This window comes from Dendropsophus ebraccatus, chromosome 3 (genome assembly GCF_027789765.1).
Source record: "Dendropsophus ebraccatus isolate aDenEbr1 chromosome 3, aDenEbr1.pat, whole genome shotgun sequence".
Lineage (NCBI taxonomy): Eukaryota > Metazoa > Chordata > Amphibia > Anura > Hylidae > Dendropsophus > Dendropsophus ebraccatus.
Genome location: NC_091456.1, coordinates 121,544,050 through 121,561,227, shown reverse-complemented (window position 1 = coordinate 121,561,227; position 17,178 = coordinate 121,544,050). Strand labels below are relative to the sequence as shown.

Below are 17,178 nucleotides of genomic sequence, written 5' to 3'. Positions count from 1 at the left end.
GAAACAAATTAACCAAGGAAATAGGTGGTTAAGCTGATATTTTTACTGAATGCAATAAGTAAATAATCATGTTCATTTTTTTATGAAAACATGTTGCTGATTTGTGGCATCCTGAGTTGCAGAGTACCTTACTTGTTTTTTTACAGGCACATTTTTTTGTTTTACATCGCAATTTGGGCTGTTCACAGGAACACTTCTTTAAATCCTTGACCTCCAAATAAGAATACTTTTCTTGCAATTTCACGCAGACTTAGGTCAGTCTGGGGAACTGTTTCGATAAATGTAGTAGCTACTCAATCCACTGACAGGTCTTTAAATTTCTTTAAAGAAACTTCTTTCATTTTTTCAGCCAATCTTTTCAGGTGTTTTGCAGCATTTTCCCTTCGATCCTTAATGCCCTCTGCCTTTTGGCATAAATAGCACAGAATTTTCGACCCGTATCCTTCTTCTCTTACGGTATTGCCACATTGTACCATATTTTTACAAATGTCACATGAATGAGCTCCAGCAGATTCCATTCCACAAACAAGGCAACACGCTTTACTGTCGCTGACAGCTGCTTCCCTCTCCGATGCAAGTGGCACTACAGATGATTGGCCCAATAGGGTAAGCAATGCTCCAGCAACTCGTTCATTTCGTTTCCCTGAAAGGGGTCAGGGATTTAATCAAATCCCTGACTTTCTTCAGGAAAATTATGTAACGGCGTGTTCTTTTCATCATTTCCTGGGATTTGATCAAATCCCTGATTCTGTCATTTCCCTGCAAGATATCCATTGTTCTTTCTACTCACTAGGAAGGAGAAGATACTATAAAACATGTAAGTGTTTAGATCTTTCTGTTATTTCTTCCCTCTCAACTTGTGACTGTTTGTTTTGTGTCACTCTATTTTGTCTCTTTGTATCTTTGTGCTGTTTAAATTACAGCTTTACATTTTGATATGTTTGGTCCTTCTATGCACAAAGGAATATGTAACGTTTCTTGTTTTCTGAAAAGAATGTGTTATCAGATTAACTTTTAAGGCCCTATTTGATGGGCCGACTGACACGAGCAAACGAGCGCTATTAGCGCTCGTTCCCTGCTTGCTGCTGCCGCCGCTTTTCCGCACGGCAGCAGAGAGTGGGTGAGTGCGGGAGGGGCCGTCCGGGTGATCACTAGATCCTCTGGGCAGCCCATAGCATACAGCAGCGGTCTGCTGCCACCGCTCCTATTCCACGCAATGACGGCAGCAGATCGTTGCTGTATGAGTCGTATGTCTTTCAGCATGTTTGAAAGACAAACGACACAACAATCAGCCGACATGAACAATATCGGCTGATCGTTGCCTTTTATTCCACGGGGCGATTATCGGCCAATATCGGCCGCATACGGCCAATAATCGTTCCATGGAATAGGGCCTTTAGTGTAATGTCGGGAGGGGTAAGGGTGAGTGCAGCCCTGGAACTAAACCCTCCCGCTGTCCCTGCCTACTTGATAACCACCTTTAACAGTGGGCTACAACATGCAATAGTCCCCTTCTGTGATAATGTGAGGGCTAGGAAAAAGGACCAACTAGCCAGCTCAAACCAGGAGAATATGTTAGGGAGACAATCACAAAGCAAAGACTAAGTCAGATACCAAGCTGAAGTCAGAAAGTTCTGGAGAAGCACGTTAAAAACCTAATCGCTAAGACAAAGGGAAATCCAAGGTACAGGCAGAGATCAGTAGTACAACATGTTTCAGTTGGCGGATAACGGCTAGTGAGGCTAAAGAGACCAAATAACAGGCAACTCCCATAGATAACTGAAGTCTTATATAGAGCTGTTCAAGGAGACCAGATTACAGAGATCTGGAAGACTGGGACTGGATCTGACTGACTTGGGTCTTCAGTGCCTTGACAGTATTCATCGCCTCACATCTGCTACCTTCACAGCCTTGGAGGCTGCACTGCTACTTCAAAAGAGAATGGTGCTGCCATGAATGGAGGAAAGTGTGTTACACTAAGCACAGTATGAAGTAGTGACAGACATGGTGATTTCAGTGTTTTGTCTGTTATCTGTGAATGTGCGCCAGCTTTGTTAAACTCTCATGCTGCAAACAATAAGGCATGTAGATCAGATGTATTCATGAAATGTGCGATTCTGGTGCTGATTGACAGTTTTTTACATCTCACAAACAAGTCAGGCTTATACCTTACCAAATTTTCTACCAAATTTTCATTTACCCGAATTTTGCCATTATGAAGATTTCTTGCCTTTCCATTCTAGATCAAAGTTAAAGAGTATGCTAGCACAGTGCTTTTCATACTGAGGTGAAGACGCAGGGTACTTGTCTGTGCAAGACATTAGCACACAGCATTGACTTAAAAGTAGAGACTGCACTAATTGCAGCCCTGCATTATCAGTGGAGGTTCCACAGTTACAGGGTGTTAAGGACCTGCAATGATGTCATGATCATGGTCACATGACCATGATTTCCCAGGTCATAAACCTAGGGGTAGTGTAACTGAAGTTGGAGTGAAAAGGGAGCTGCTAAATGACGAAAAAGACTCTCTCCTTCAGGGTAATGTATTACCAGTTCAGGAACAACCCTGACTTGGGGTTGTGAATAGGGAATGTGGTGTGTGGGTGTGTGTAGGGGGATGGGGTAGAGAGGGGAGGGGTGAGCAGTCATTGAAAGAGGCAGTTACAAAGGGAGCCAGTGCTGTATGTATTTCTGTGGTGTTTGTTTACTAAAGTGGAGCAATATTTGTTCCTGCACTGTGGTGTTGGGTAACTACAGGTGGAGCAGCATCTATTTATGCAATGGGGTGTTGGGTTACTACAGGTGGAGAATAGAGATGAGCAAGCCAGGCTGAGGTTCGGGTTTGTGCGAACCTAAATCATCGACATTTGAATCCCTCGGTCTTCCCGTTCTGTAAGGAAGGTGGAGACAGCCCAGGTCCCACCTGGAAAACAGGGATACAGCCTATGACCCTGTTGGAATTAGCGTCACAGGGGCAGGCACAAGCAGGCTTTGGATGCAACAAAAAATGTTTATTGGTAACAAACCAGAAAAAAATAGTCCAGCATGAGGCTTTTACAGCAGCCGTTCCAGCTTCAAACACAAAGCAGTTGATTTTCAGGAACATTAACAGAAAGCATATACACACCACCGTGTAGTTATGTCCTCATTCAGACCAGCAGTCTGTCACAGGGCTTCTCTCTCCAGCTCCTGTCTGCCAGATTCACTGTCTATCAACTGACTCCCAAACACTCTCAGCAGGTTATCTCTCCACACCTGATGCACCAAGTCAGAAGCTTTTAAAAAAAACAGTAAAGCCTGGATCGAAATGTGGGAATGGCCTCCCACCCACGCTACAGCCGTTGCAAGAAAGACAGCCCATTTTAGCCGCACAGCAACTATACTAAATAGCAAATGTCAGTAACCTATAGTTACTGACCATGAACTGCTGTCTTTCCCCCACAGAGTCCCAGGACCTCTGTGGCACATACATTGTAGTTCTCATGCTGTAATTCAGGTATGTGGAAAGTCTGGGATGTACTAGCGGACTGGCAACCCTGAACTCACTGAAACTTCCATACAGAGCACAATAACCTGCTTGGCACATATCTACCTTCCACTATTTTTCCTGCTGGTTGCCTAGAGACCCCTACACTGTATTCATGTTTTCCAGGCAGAACTTGGGTTGTCGCCACCCTCCCAACAGAGCAGGAAGACAGCAGGATTTAAATGCCGATGGTTCGGGTTTGTACAAACCTGAACCTTGGCCTAGCTCACTCATCTCTAGTGGAGAAGTTTTTATCAGGACACTGTGGTTTTGGATTGTGACTGGAGAAGCAGAGAAGTGTTTATTGCTGCTCTGCAATGTTGGTTTACTTCAGGTGGGGCAGTATTTAATTTGCACTGTGGTGCTGATTTGGCGCAGCTCTGGGATATTATGTGCAGTACATGACAATATCTGGTGCTGCATGATAGTATTTGTTTGTGAGCCCCAGCATCAACATGGATTGCCTGGTGAGACCCAAGTACAAGCGTAGCGTTGCTAGCGTAGCAGCAGAACTTTGTAGTTCTGAACCACTTGCAGGGAGGTGGGGTCAGCATAAAAAAATACCGTAAACTTAAATAGAATCATGTATAGGATTGGCCTAGTAACAGCATTCAATACTGCTCCACAAATCAAGATAACAACTGCGAACAACTGAGAGCAGTCTCCATTAACCCCAACAGTAAATGAAGTATCAATCACACAAGTGCACTACACGAGTACCCTTTGTGAATGGAGTGTTTTCATTTGAAGCAGTGGTCTCTCAGCGACTGTTCTTTTGATGTAGCGGTTGGACCAACAGCAATTATACATTTATTACCTATCCTATAGGTGATAAATGCTGTTACTAGGTCAACCAATCCCTTTGATGTTACATTGATGCTTACCTTACAGCAGGATAGTACTAGGGCACCTGTGATGATGGAGCTTGAGTAATTTTAAGATGTATAAATGTTTTATTCTTGTACCTGTCTGACTCTGTGATGTATCATTTCTCACTGCCATTCTTCTGTGTAAAGTGTAAAAGAGGCTTACTCAAACCCTCAGCACTTCTGGAGTGTGGGGGTGCATCTCTTACACTTTTTGGCTATTTTCACACTACGTATCTTTCCGGCCGTAGTGCGAACCGCGAATATACCCACGTAGTTTCGAGGTTGATGCGTTCGCTTGAAAGTATACGATATACGGCTGCACAATGCACACTACGTATGAGCTTACGGCCAGATCATATACGGTGCAGTGAAAAATGAACATGACCATTGTTTGAGAACGGAAATGTTCCAACGCACGGCCGTGGATTTCCATGCGCTCCCGTACGGAGTACTTATTTCTGCCAAATTGAACGTGATTTTTAGATCCAAAAGGTTCTTTGTGTTTTATTGGGCTGGGCGAAGATTTCCAAGTAAATGACCTGTTTCAGATCGCTTCGAAACAAGCTAGGGAAGCATAACTCTACTACGGGCGTATGTTCGCAATTCGGCCGCATGTCTAATCTTACCATATGTCCTTTACCTAGCAGCTATTTATCAGCAGTTTGGAACATGAATTGCAGCAGACAGATTCAAGTTTAATGTGTACTCTTGTTAAGGATCCTAGGTGTGATTTGGGACATAAAGGTAGCAGCTTCTTGATGATACAATGTGATACAAATATGGAGTAACAAGAAATAACAGGAGGCACAGAATGTCTATAAACAGTGTACGATGGCAGATATATATTTTTTTTTAACCAAACTTTTCCATTTACAAACTGGCAGTGTATTGACAGTTGCACCATCATTATTTGCTAGGAAGGTGTGTATGTGACACCACAAACCCACCCGTCAATTGCATATCTATTTATGGTGCTACTAAAATGCAGAAAACTATCTGGTAGGTATGGGTTTTCTATATAGATTTTTTATTTTTTTTTACTCCTTTGTCATTCCTATCATATGTCATCTCCCCTACATTTTCTGCTGTGCGGCATAAAGTTTACAATCACCTATATTAGTCCATATATTGGTCCATCTAGTCTGCCCTTTAAAGAAAACCAGTCGAAGGAGATATATAATATTTCCTTATTAGTAGTTATGTTATTACATTATTTTCTGAATATGACTAACTTTTTTTTCAGTGGCATTCTGCAGCCACTTTTCCCTGTGGGCTCACACCAGCTCTTTTCAAAAGAGTCGGCACAAGCCTGGAACTTCCCAGCATACAGAGTGGCAGGTTGGGATCCCATGATCCTTTGCTCGCTTCTCCGTCCATACACAGTGATTTTGTGCTATGCAGTGCAAGATCGCAGTGTATTACTAGCTGTCTCTATCTCCCTGCCTAAGTCAATTTATAAAGATACAGATTGCCTTTGCAGTCTGTATCTAACACTTTATTTAATCCTCCGTCCCCGGGCTGTACAAAGGCAGTCTGTGTCTTTATAAATAGACTTAGGCAGGGAGATAGATAAATAGTACAGAAAGTTAAGTTTAGGTGAGAGGTTCTTTTTAAAGAGAACCATCAGCACGATTATGTAGTGAGGCGATGATTGAGAGGCAAAGAGACCCAATAGTGGCCTCTCTGCTTGTCAATCATCCCTGCATTGCGCGCTGACAGGCATAGAGCCTAGACTAGTCATGAGAGGCTCCCCGCCCAGATGACTAGTTGCCGCCTCTCTCCCTGCCTCGTGCGGTGTAATGAAACTTCTTTTTCACCTATAAAGCTACTGCTGGATATCTATGGACAACAAAAGACTTCAAGCTATCATTGATGTTAGAGGAGGCAATACATAGGGGAAAGAAACTTTTGACCAGGGTCATTAGGATGTTTTTGTTTGTCATTATGGTTTATGCAGAATAGCTCTCACACCTCTTGAGAAAAGAGATGTCCCTTCAAGGCAAGTCTCGCTCAGTCAAGGAGCCTTAGAACATTGACTGGGGATTTAGACAATCTCTCCAAAAGGAAAGATTTCCCATCTGCAGACAGCTGTTTGGCTGGCTAGTGAGAGGTCTATTGATGTGGGTCAAAGGGGTAGTGACTCTCCTTAAGGAGAGCCCGTCATAAAGACGTGTAGAGACTTACAGACCATTTCTGCTCTACTGAGAATTCTGGGAAGAAAGGATATTCAAAATAGCTCTCACACCTCTTGAGCTGTGCCTTCAAGTCAAGTCTCGCTCAGTCAAGTAGCCTTAGAACATTGACTGGGGATTTTATGCCTAGCCAAACAATCTCTACAAAAGGAGAGTCACTACCCCTTTGACACACGTCGATAGACCTCTCACTAGCCAGCTAACACCCTTCTCTGCACTGACGAGGAGCAAAAACCCTGAAACCCTCGCTGTCTGCAGATGGGAAATCTTTCCTTTTGGAGAGATTGTTTGGCTTGGCATAAAATCCCCAATGTTCTAAGGCTCCTTGACTGAACGAGACTTGACTTGACGACACATCTCTTTGCTCAAGAGGTGTGTGAGCTATTTTGCTTATCCTTCCTTTCCAGAATTCTCAGTGGAGCAGCAATGGTCTGTAAGTCTCCACGTCTTAATGAAGGGCTCTCCTTAATGAGAGTTGCTATCCCTTTGACCCTCATTATGGTTTAAAAAGAGAAAACACAGTAGTTTGATAATAAATGGCTTCATCCAACCACTAACCATGAGTGGGGAAAAAAGGTTTGTGTTATCATTCATATCCTATGAAAAAACGACAAGAAAGCAAAAACTCTGCCGGGGTATGTAAACTTTTGAGCACAACTGTAAAATGTGACAGGATACTTCTCGTGCATGCTGTTCACCACGTGGGAACAATATGGTTACATTATAAAATATGGGACAGTTGTACATGCTACGATACTAAATATGTTTATTTCTTTATTTTTACATATTTTTAAAATGGGAAAGGGGAATGATTTAAACTTTTATTAGGGGCAGACTCTGAGAAGATTACCAATCGGACCGCACTGAGGTAGGTATTATTTATCCTGCGGTCAGGGAAACCGATCAGGACCGATGCTATACTGTATATGCAATTTACATGCATTCATAAATGTATATTATACATATGTATTCATAAAGATTGCACACAGGTGGTAGCTAATGTTAATGTAGCTAAAGAGGTCAGCTTGGACCCCCCCCCCCTTCCTCAACCAAGCAATGCTATTGGGTTAGCTCCCTCTTTCCCTTTGTCTCACCTCCCTTATAATGTTCCCTTTTTACTGCCCCCTATATATTGTTTCCCACCCCCTACCCTTCCACTATTACATGTTTTTCCTTGTATGCTGTACACTAGGGATGGTCCGAACCTGCCGAGGTTCGGGTTCGTATGAACCCGAACGCTCGGCAGTAGATTCCCGCTGTCTGCCCGTTCCGTGGAGCGGGCGGATCCAGCGGGAGTAACGCCTGGAAAACTGAGATACAGCCTATGGCTATGGCTGTATCCCAGTTTTCCAGGCGGTCCTCCCGCTGGATCCGCTCGCTCCACGGAGCAGGCAGACAGCGGGAATCATTACCGAGGGTTCGGGTTCGTAAGAACCCGAACCGAACTCGGTTCGGACCATCCCTACTGTACACATGTCTCCTGTATGCTGTATACACAAAGCTAGGAAGAAGCAGTGTGTGTATTGTAACTTAGAGCAGTGTTGCTCAAACTTTTTTTTCTTTTAAAAAGCTGTACAGTGACTCACAGGTGACGTCTTCCTTTACCTGTCCTTTTGCCCTCCATCTGGCCCAGACCACATGACCATTTCTTGCAGCTACAATTCATCTCTTTAGAACCTGTTTAACAAACATCTTAGGCTCCGCAGTTTTCCAGCATCCTCCTTTCCTTTTTCCCCACCCATAAGGTCCCAAACTTTTGGGCGGTTTTTGGAGTCATGTGCAGTAAAATCTGTAGGTATGTGGATTGCCCCCTGTATGTAGGCTCCTCTGCTGTGCCCCCATATAGTAATAATGCCTCCTGCTGTGCCCCCCATATAGTAATAATGTCTACTGCTGTGCCTCCAGATAGTAATAATGCTCTATTTGCTGTGCCCCCTATAATAGTAATGGCCCGGTAAGTGCCCCCTTATAGGAATAATGCTGCCTGCTGTGGCTCCATATAGTAATAATGCTCCATGTGCTGTGCTCCATATAGTAATAATGCCTCCTGCTGTGTCCCCATATAATTATGTCTTCTGTGCCCCCATATGCTAATAATGCCACCTATGCTGTGCCCCATAATAATAATGCCCCCTGTACTCCCATAGTAATAATGCTCCCTGTACTGTGCTGTACTGTGACGGGAGGGCAGCGATGTTGAACGAGGCTTTGGAGGGGTGAGTAAGGTGGCAAGGGGGGCCCCTCTGACTGGTGGGCCTGGTCGCAGCAGTCACTATAGCTACGCCACTGATTGCACCCATACATACACATGAAAGACACACTAAGTTAAGGAGCACATGGGAGGGCAGGATCTTACTCTTCCCCTTAGATTATTTATATGCAGATAATATAATATGGCCTGGTTATCTTAATATTGTATCTTTACTATGATCTTTTTGTTTTTACAGAGGACCAGCTGCCCCCTGGCTTTCCAAACATTGATATGGGTCCACAGCTCAAGGTTGTAGAACGCACAAGAACAGCTACTATGTTGTGTGCAGCCAGTGGGAATCCAGATCCTGAAATAACTTGGTTCAAAGACTTTCTCCCTGTAGATCCTGCAGCTAGTAATGGAAGAATTAAACAACTTAGATCGGGTAAGAAAATAATACTGGTAATGTAAAATACAGCTGACAGTCTTCAATTCTTAACAATGCCAAGGCATCTTATCTGTCTATCGTCTTTATCCTATTACCTATTAGTATTTTTTATTAGTTGAATTGGTTTTAAGTAAAAAGAAAATACGATACAGTGGTCCCTTAACATTTACAACATTTATTGGGATTAGGACAAACATTGTATTATTTGAAAATATTGTATCTTGAGACCCAAACTGGACAACTGGTAAAAGGTTCGGAAACCCCCAAAATTAAGATTAAAAGAAAAATAAACAGATGACTAATATAGATAAGGCAAGTCCTTACATACAACAGGCGAAAAGAGCTACTGGAAACTGTAAATTACATACAACAGGTGAAAAGAGCTACTGGAAACTAAATTACTTTCTTGCTATACAACTGGAGCATTTTCATGGTCCTGTACTCATCACAAAGGGCTCCAGGAAAAAAAAATGAAGCTGCCCTTACCTGGTGCCCAAAGGAGCTGCTCATCCTGGCACAGGTAAAGAGCAGTACAGGACATGTACCTAGTTACAGTGGTTCAGAAAGGAACATTGTATGTTAAAAATATTGTAACCTGAAGCCAGTTGAGGAACCACTGTATGTCATTGAATATAACAGCTTTTTTTTTTTTTTTTTTTTTTTTTTTCAATTGGCTCCCCGGCTGCAGGTGCATCCATATACTATATGATTGCTTACCCGCGGCACTGTATTATTCCGGTATTTCAAAGCTGTTCAAACCACACTGACACCCATTTGACCTCTTCTCTGACTGTCCCTAATCAAGAGAGGCCAGAATGTATCTGTGTGAATGTTCTCCAGAGATCTATTGAAGACAGTGATTTCCGGCATTGAAGCATCCAAAATCAAGCGAGTCAGAGGAGATGTGATCAGCTGGATCTGAACAGTGTTTGAGTACTGGAATAATGCCGCACCACAGGAAAGTGATCTTCCTAGGTAAAGAAATAGGAAAGCCTGCAGCAGGGAAGCTACTTTCATGATTTATTTGTTGAGATATCTCATGGTTCATCCCAATATTATGCTGGGATGATATTTGGAAACAAATTACTGGTTTCCCATAGAATTGTGGTCCAGCTTAAGATAGAATTGAAAGAGGAGGGACTACTGCACACATAATACTGTGTGTAGTTCCATATGTGCAGGGCCATATTTAGAGATGAGATAAAGCCAGCAGTCCAGGGAATGGTCCAAAAGTTTATTCATTCAAAGCTCCATAAAAACAACTTAATGCAGAAGAGACACTTTTTTACAGATGGTGCTGCCCTAAACACTCTGACTAAATACACCCCATTCGGGTGATTCCATAAGCGTTAGAATTCTTTTTCATTCAGATCTGTCACATTGAAAACTGTATTAGTTACATGTGGATTTTTTTTGTAGTGGTTAAATCAACAACACAATGGGCAGAATTTCACAGTTCACATCAGTTCTGATCCATGTGGGCTCAACCAATGGGGCAAATTTATATTTTCTCCAGGAATAAGCATGGTTGGCAGAATCTACATCAAAAGTATATATATTTTTTTAATAACGTCCTTGCTGAAGTGCTACCCTAGACACTGGACCACGAGTGCGAATGACAAACACAGGCCTGCATGTAGTCCTAGGAATCTTACTAACCTGAATCCTATTGGATTTGCGTAAATTTGCATAAAAACGTGATGGTGAACCTACTTTATGATGATGGTTCATCATACAAATTTCTTTATTCTAAATGACACTGACAAGATATCTTACGGTGCATTCACATTACGGTTGTGCCTTCTGAGGCACGGGTACATCAGCACCAGAATTTGAAGGCACAATTATAATCTGGTGCCGACCTAGCTGTGCACAGACTGTGGAATGCTAGGATAATGGAGCACTTTTCATGCATTTCACTTTACAGCAGTACACCCAGGGCCGTATTTACCACTAGGCACCTGTGATCCAGTGCCTAGGGTAGCACCAGGGAGCAGGGGGAGTCTCCCACCTCCCGTTCAGACTTGCCAGTAAATCTGGTAATCTTTTCGAAAGGGGGGGGGGATAGTGTTATTATTCAGGTCAGGAGGTGTTAAATGTGATGCCTGGAGCTTTTACCTACCAATCCTGTGGTGAGAATTCCCTCAGACAATATGCAGACGGCTCTAATCATTGATTCAATGTGCAAATTTGTTTATGTTTTAAGCTGTTAAAAACCATGAAAAATGCGATTTCGAAACCACCTTCCCCCATGCTCCCCAAGATAGGCCGTCTTCAGCATTAGTGCCTAGGGCAGCAGCAGCTGTTAATACGTTCCTCAGTACACCTTGTTTGTTGCATTACCATGGAAGCCAAAACTTATGGTACAAGTACAAGCATATTAGAAAGCCCCAGACTTCTTTCTCAGTGCTTGCGACTCCAGAGCTGTACACGATGGATTTCCCTAGTATTATGCTTTCACATGGGGAAAACTTATGCAGTGTATGGTCAAGGAAAATTAACTAGAACCTAAAAGGTAGTCTGGGTATCAGGATTTATTAAAAACATGTATCTACACAGCTTGCAAAAGTGCTATAGTATTCTACTAATGGATTCCCATTAAAGGGGTTATCCAGCGCTACAGAAACATGGCCACTTTGTTCCAGAGACAGCCCCACTCTTGTCTCCAGTTTGGGTGGGGTTTTGTAATTCAGTTCCATTGAAGTGAATGGAGCTTAGTTGCAAACCACACCTGAACTGGAGACAACAGTCGTGTTGTCTCTGGAAGAAAGTGGCCATGTTTTTGTGGCGCTGGATAACCTCTTTAAAGGCTAGGGCTACATGGTGATTCCTGCCACACTGCCTGGTCATATGACTCCATTACTCACAATGCTGCCTGGATGTGTTACCCCTAATTGCCATGTAGCCCAAGCCTAAAGTGAATACTAGCCTCACACTCCTCTCTATTTAATATGTATAATATGTTATTGTAATTTTTAAAGCTGCTTTTTATTTAACATAATTTAATAAACTTTACTTACTGTGCATTTTTTACAGCTTTACCCACCACATCTGCTTTTCAGGTTTATGTGTTCTTTCAGGGTTTTTACTAATTTTTTTTTATATTTTCTCCCAAGGTAGAATCTGTGTGGAACATGTACATATGCAGTTTGAATCTGTTTTTGTGCAGGTGTAGTAATGTTTGTAAAGTATAGTTGAAGATTCAAAAGGATGAATGTAGAAAGCAAATGTTTATTTTTTGCACATTACAATACCTTATTGTGCAAGTACAATATTAGAAAACTGATAAATCCAGTCAAATTTGCACTTGGCATTTTTCTCGGTAAGTCAAAATGTGGTACTACTAGTTTGCTTGTGCAAGTGCTAAGATACAAGAATGTGGAAAATACACATTGTACACATTTAGAAACATCTCATTGAATAATGCATTCACAAGGCAGACATACAGTAAAACCTAAAAAAGACTTCCTACTGTTTGTAGTAATGGACAGAGTTGATAAATTAAATAGCTTAGTATTGCTGAAGATGGGTAAAGAGACTTGTCCTGAAGAAACTAACATTCATTGCTCATTGTGTATCACAAGCTCAGGTCTGAAAACAAACAGGTGGGACACTGTGTAAAAAGTAAATGAAGGGGGGGGGGGGGGGAGAATGGAATGTTTTGCAAATGGCATAAGCCCATATTTCATTCACAATAGAACACAAATGTTAAAGTGAGACATTTTTCCATGTCATGAATGTGTAGCATCCCTCTTCTTTTAATAACAATATGTTAATGTCTGGTAAGGTAAAGGACTAATTGTTGAAGTTTTTGGAGTGAATGTTGCCCCATTTTTGTCTGATGCACGATTCTAGCCGCTGAACAGACTTGATTCATCTTTGCCAGATTTTTTTATTTCATAATGCGTCAAATATGTTGAGTCGGTGAAAGGTCTGGACTGTAGGTAGGATAGTAAAAAGCTATGTTCACACAACATCGAAAAAAGAGAAAAGACGTCTCTTATTGCCTCGATTTCATTGACTTCAATGCAATGCATTAAAGTTTAATGGGATAACATGGGCAATGCACACAATGTATAAAATAAACAACGTTGTCTGAGCGAACCTCAAAATAATGATATCAATTATTTTCGGACATCTGTTACAAACAGTGGACTTTATTTTTTTTTTGTTGTTCACACTGTTTTTCCTTTTTCACCGTCCCTTCACTGTTTTTACTGTAAAATTCAATAGACTTTTGAATTAAAACACACCCAAAGGGCAATTAGTAACCCAAACTAGAATAATGTACCAACACCAGTCATTGCACTGAAGTCCATCATTTTAGACTCAAAATGACGGACTTCATTTTGAGTGGAGCTGAAAAAATGTTGTGTGAACATAGCCAAAGGGATATCCAGATTAGAAAAAGCACAGCTACTTTCTTGCAAAAAAAAAAAAAAAAAAAAAAAGCGCCACTCCTGTCCCCAGATTGTGTGCAGTATTGCAATTCAGATTCATTAACTATAATGGAACTGAGCTTTAAAGCCATACCAAAACTGGAGACAAAAGGGGTGCTGTTTTTAGAAGAAAGCGACCCCACTTATGTAGCCCCGTACCATCAAAGATTCAGGCTTCTGAACTGATTATTAGCTGGATGGACAAGAAACTATGCACATCCCACAATGAATTGAACTTTATTAATCACAAAAGGCTAGAACCAACACTGTGTACAGAAGTAAAATACTGGAGGGGGAAGGGGGGTTAGAATCCATCCCACCCTACAACCAGGTGCACACACAGTCAGACACCATAGAGTATGGTAATCTGCTGGTCTCCCTCCCACCAAAAAAAAAAATACAAATGATGTCACTCAATGTCAGACCAGTGTAAAGTAGAAATATAATTATGTAAAGAGAGTAAATATGATTTTAGCACTATGACTCTATCTATCTATCTATCTATCTATCTATCTATCTATCTATCTATCTCTCTATCTATTTACACACACACACACACACACACACACACAGATATGTATTTGTGAGTGGCTATCTTTTTCAGGCAAAAATATGGCCATATTTTGATAATTACGGCATGATCATTTATTGTGGACGTAATTATCAATAAACGACCGTATTCGTCTCAAAATGATGGTAAAAAAAGTGTTGTGTGAATGTACCCTAAAAGTTACCTGTACACTGCAATTCTTAACTGTTGACACTGTTAGATCGCTGTTAGGTTAAGGAGACACATAGGGGGAAATTTATCAAACTGGCTTAAATTAGAATTGTCTTAGTTTTCCCTAGCAACCAATCAAATTTAGCTTTTCATTTTTCAAAGAATCCGGGAGGAATGAAAGGTAGAATCTGATTGGCTGCCAGGGGCAACTGAGACAATTCTACTTTACACCAGTTTGATAAATCTCCCCCATAGTCCTTCCCATCTGTGTAGTTGATTGGGACCAAACTTCCAGCTCTCAGGCAAACAGAATGGGGAGTGAGGGAGACTGAGAAGGCATTCCAGCTTTTTTTTTTTTTTTTTTTTTTTTTTTTTTTTGAGATGTGTCGCTGCCGTTCTAAATGAGTGAATTTTTTCATGACATGATAAAATGTCTCTTTTTAAACATTTTTATATGTGTTCTACCTGTATGCCTGTGTAATAAAAATTCCCGCCCCCAATGCGCTGTGTCAGATTTACTAAGGCTCTTGGTAAATCAGGGTAACTTGGTTTGGGAGCAGTTATTGTGTTGCAGTTATTGTCCTAAAAAACTATTTTAAAACTTGCAGCCCTGTGTCAAATCGGCGTGGCCTAGAGTACCTATGTCATAGGATTGCGACACCCCTCTGTCCCTCCTCCCCATTGGGAATGCCCCTGGAACATTTTCTCCTATTTCTCACCTGTCTCAACACTGCACATGGGCTGGATCGTTAAGTCACCTGTGCAGTGTTCAAACAGGTGAGGAATAGGAGAAAATGTTCTAGGGGCATTCCCAATGGGGAGGAGGGACGGAGGGGTGTTGCAATGCACAGACACACAAGGCCACACCAATTTGACACAGGGCTGCAAAATTAAAAGTTGTTTTTTAGGACAATAACTCCTGAATGGACAATAACACAATAACTGCCGAATGGACCCCAGGACAGATCAGCAGCTATCCTAAGGTACAAGCGTTTTTTGGGGGTCAGATTGTGGGTACAGAGTCACTTTAAGGCTATATTCACACAACCTTTTTTGAGACAAAAAAAAAAATCTGTCCGTATTGTCGCCTCAAAAATGTTGTGTAAACATAGCCTTAATGTGATATTTAAAATACATTTTTTTAATTTTTTAATAAGTATTTAAAATAAAACATCCTAAAAAAAAATGGTGTTACAGCCTTCCATATACTTGCATAAAGAGAAAAAAAATTTCTGCTTACCGTATTTTTTGCTTGTTAAGATGCACATTTTAGCAAGAAAATCTCTTGCTAAAAAATGTCTGCGTCTTTTATTTGGCAGACAGGGCAGTCCGACTAGGTCAGACCACCTTGACTGCTTCCCTTTATTGTCAGGCAAAGCACTGATTCAGCACCCTGCTTGACTGCTCTGTGAACTGTGCAGCAGCTGATAGCTGCACAGTCCTCTCCATTCTCCTGTCTAATGGTCTGTTTACATAAAGAGATTTATCTGACAGATTTTGGAAGCCAAAACCAGGAACAGACTATAAACAGAGATCAGGTCATAAAGAAAAGACTGAGATTTCTCCTGTTTTTTAAATCCATTCCTGGCTTTGGCTTCCAAAATCCGTCAGATAAATGTCTCTGTGTAAACGCACCATAACACTGATCAGTAAACTCATTACTGGTGTCAGGAATGTGACTTTGCGCTCCTCGGTCCGTACCGGGCGACCGAGGAAGCGCTGAGCCTCTGGTTGTTTTTTGTTTGCAGTCCTGTCTGAATGCTGTCTTAGTTTCCCAGCCACACCCGCTTTGCCTGTTACACTCTGGCAGTGCAGGGGTTACTCCTTATAGACCTGTCCAGCTGAGCTGGGTGCTGGGTTCAGGGCTGATCCAATCAAGTGCTGGACCCAGTCCCTGATTCCAGATAAAAAAGCAGCAGGCTCTTCATTTCCCTGCTGGCTATTGAGTGTTACTCAGCTAAGCACTTCAGCTCTCCTGGTTCTGTTACTTCTGTTGCCTGACCTATTGCTTGATCTTCCAACCTGCTTTGTCTGCTGCCTGCCCTGACCTCCTTGTCTGTCTCTGACTCTTCTTCTGCCTTACGTTTTTGTACCTCGCTGACCGCCGTTGCTGACCCGGACCGTAGACTTTGCATTATTGTGTTTGTTTCGTCTGTCTTGTTTTGTGTATCACTTGGTGTAGGACAGGGACTGACACCGTGGTTGTCCACGGCCGTTTAGGGCCGTTGAGGCAAGTAGGTAGGATCAGAAGGTGGGTTCTAGTGGTTAGGGCTCACTGTCTTGTTCTGTTCCCCACCTACGTCCGGCGAGTTTGTGACAACTGGGCAGGAGAAGATTTACATCACTTCCAGATTCCTACATGTAACGCCCCATAGGAAACTCGCCAACAACGGAGCTGAAAGACTTGCAGGACCTTCAGTGATATCACAGTCATGTGATTAGTAACATGACAGTATGCTTAACGGCCCCTGTGCCGGCGCTGTGTCACATCACCAGGCTCCTGTACCCCGCCCGTCATCTTCTCCCGGCAGGGTACGTCACAACTCAGCTGACACATCAAAACGGGTGGGATTTAGCCTGCTCAGCCAATCAGTGACTGCAGCGGTGTTCCGCCCCAGTCACTGACTGGCTGAGTGGGGCATCTGTCAGCTGGGTTTTGATGTGGCTGCAGGGGACCTAGGAAGACACGGCTAGGCAGGGGTCCAGGAGCGGCAGTCTTCTCTATTATGTTCCTCCTACCCCCAGGTGATCAGATACTTATTTCATGCAATAAAATGCTAAATAATTATTTA

General features: G+C 42.3%; 1 protein-coding gene across 1 annotated transcript in view; it reads left to right on the top strand.

Annotated features, from left to right (window-relative positions):
* Positions 1 to 17,178, top strand: part of LOC138786539 (receptor-type tyrosine-protein phosphatase S-like) — a 338,771-nt gene that overhangs the window by 119,357 nt on the left and 202,236 nt on the right. Inside the window, exon 5 of the mRNA XM_069963521.1 lies at positions 9,035 to 9,223. Within this exon, the coding sequence (XP_069819622.1) occupies positions 9,035 to 9,223 (189 nt within the window). The remainder of the gene's footprint in view (positions 1 to 9,034; positions 9,224 to 17,178) is intronic.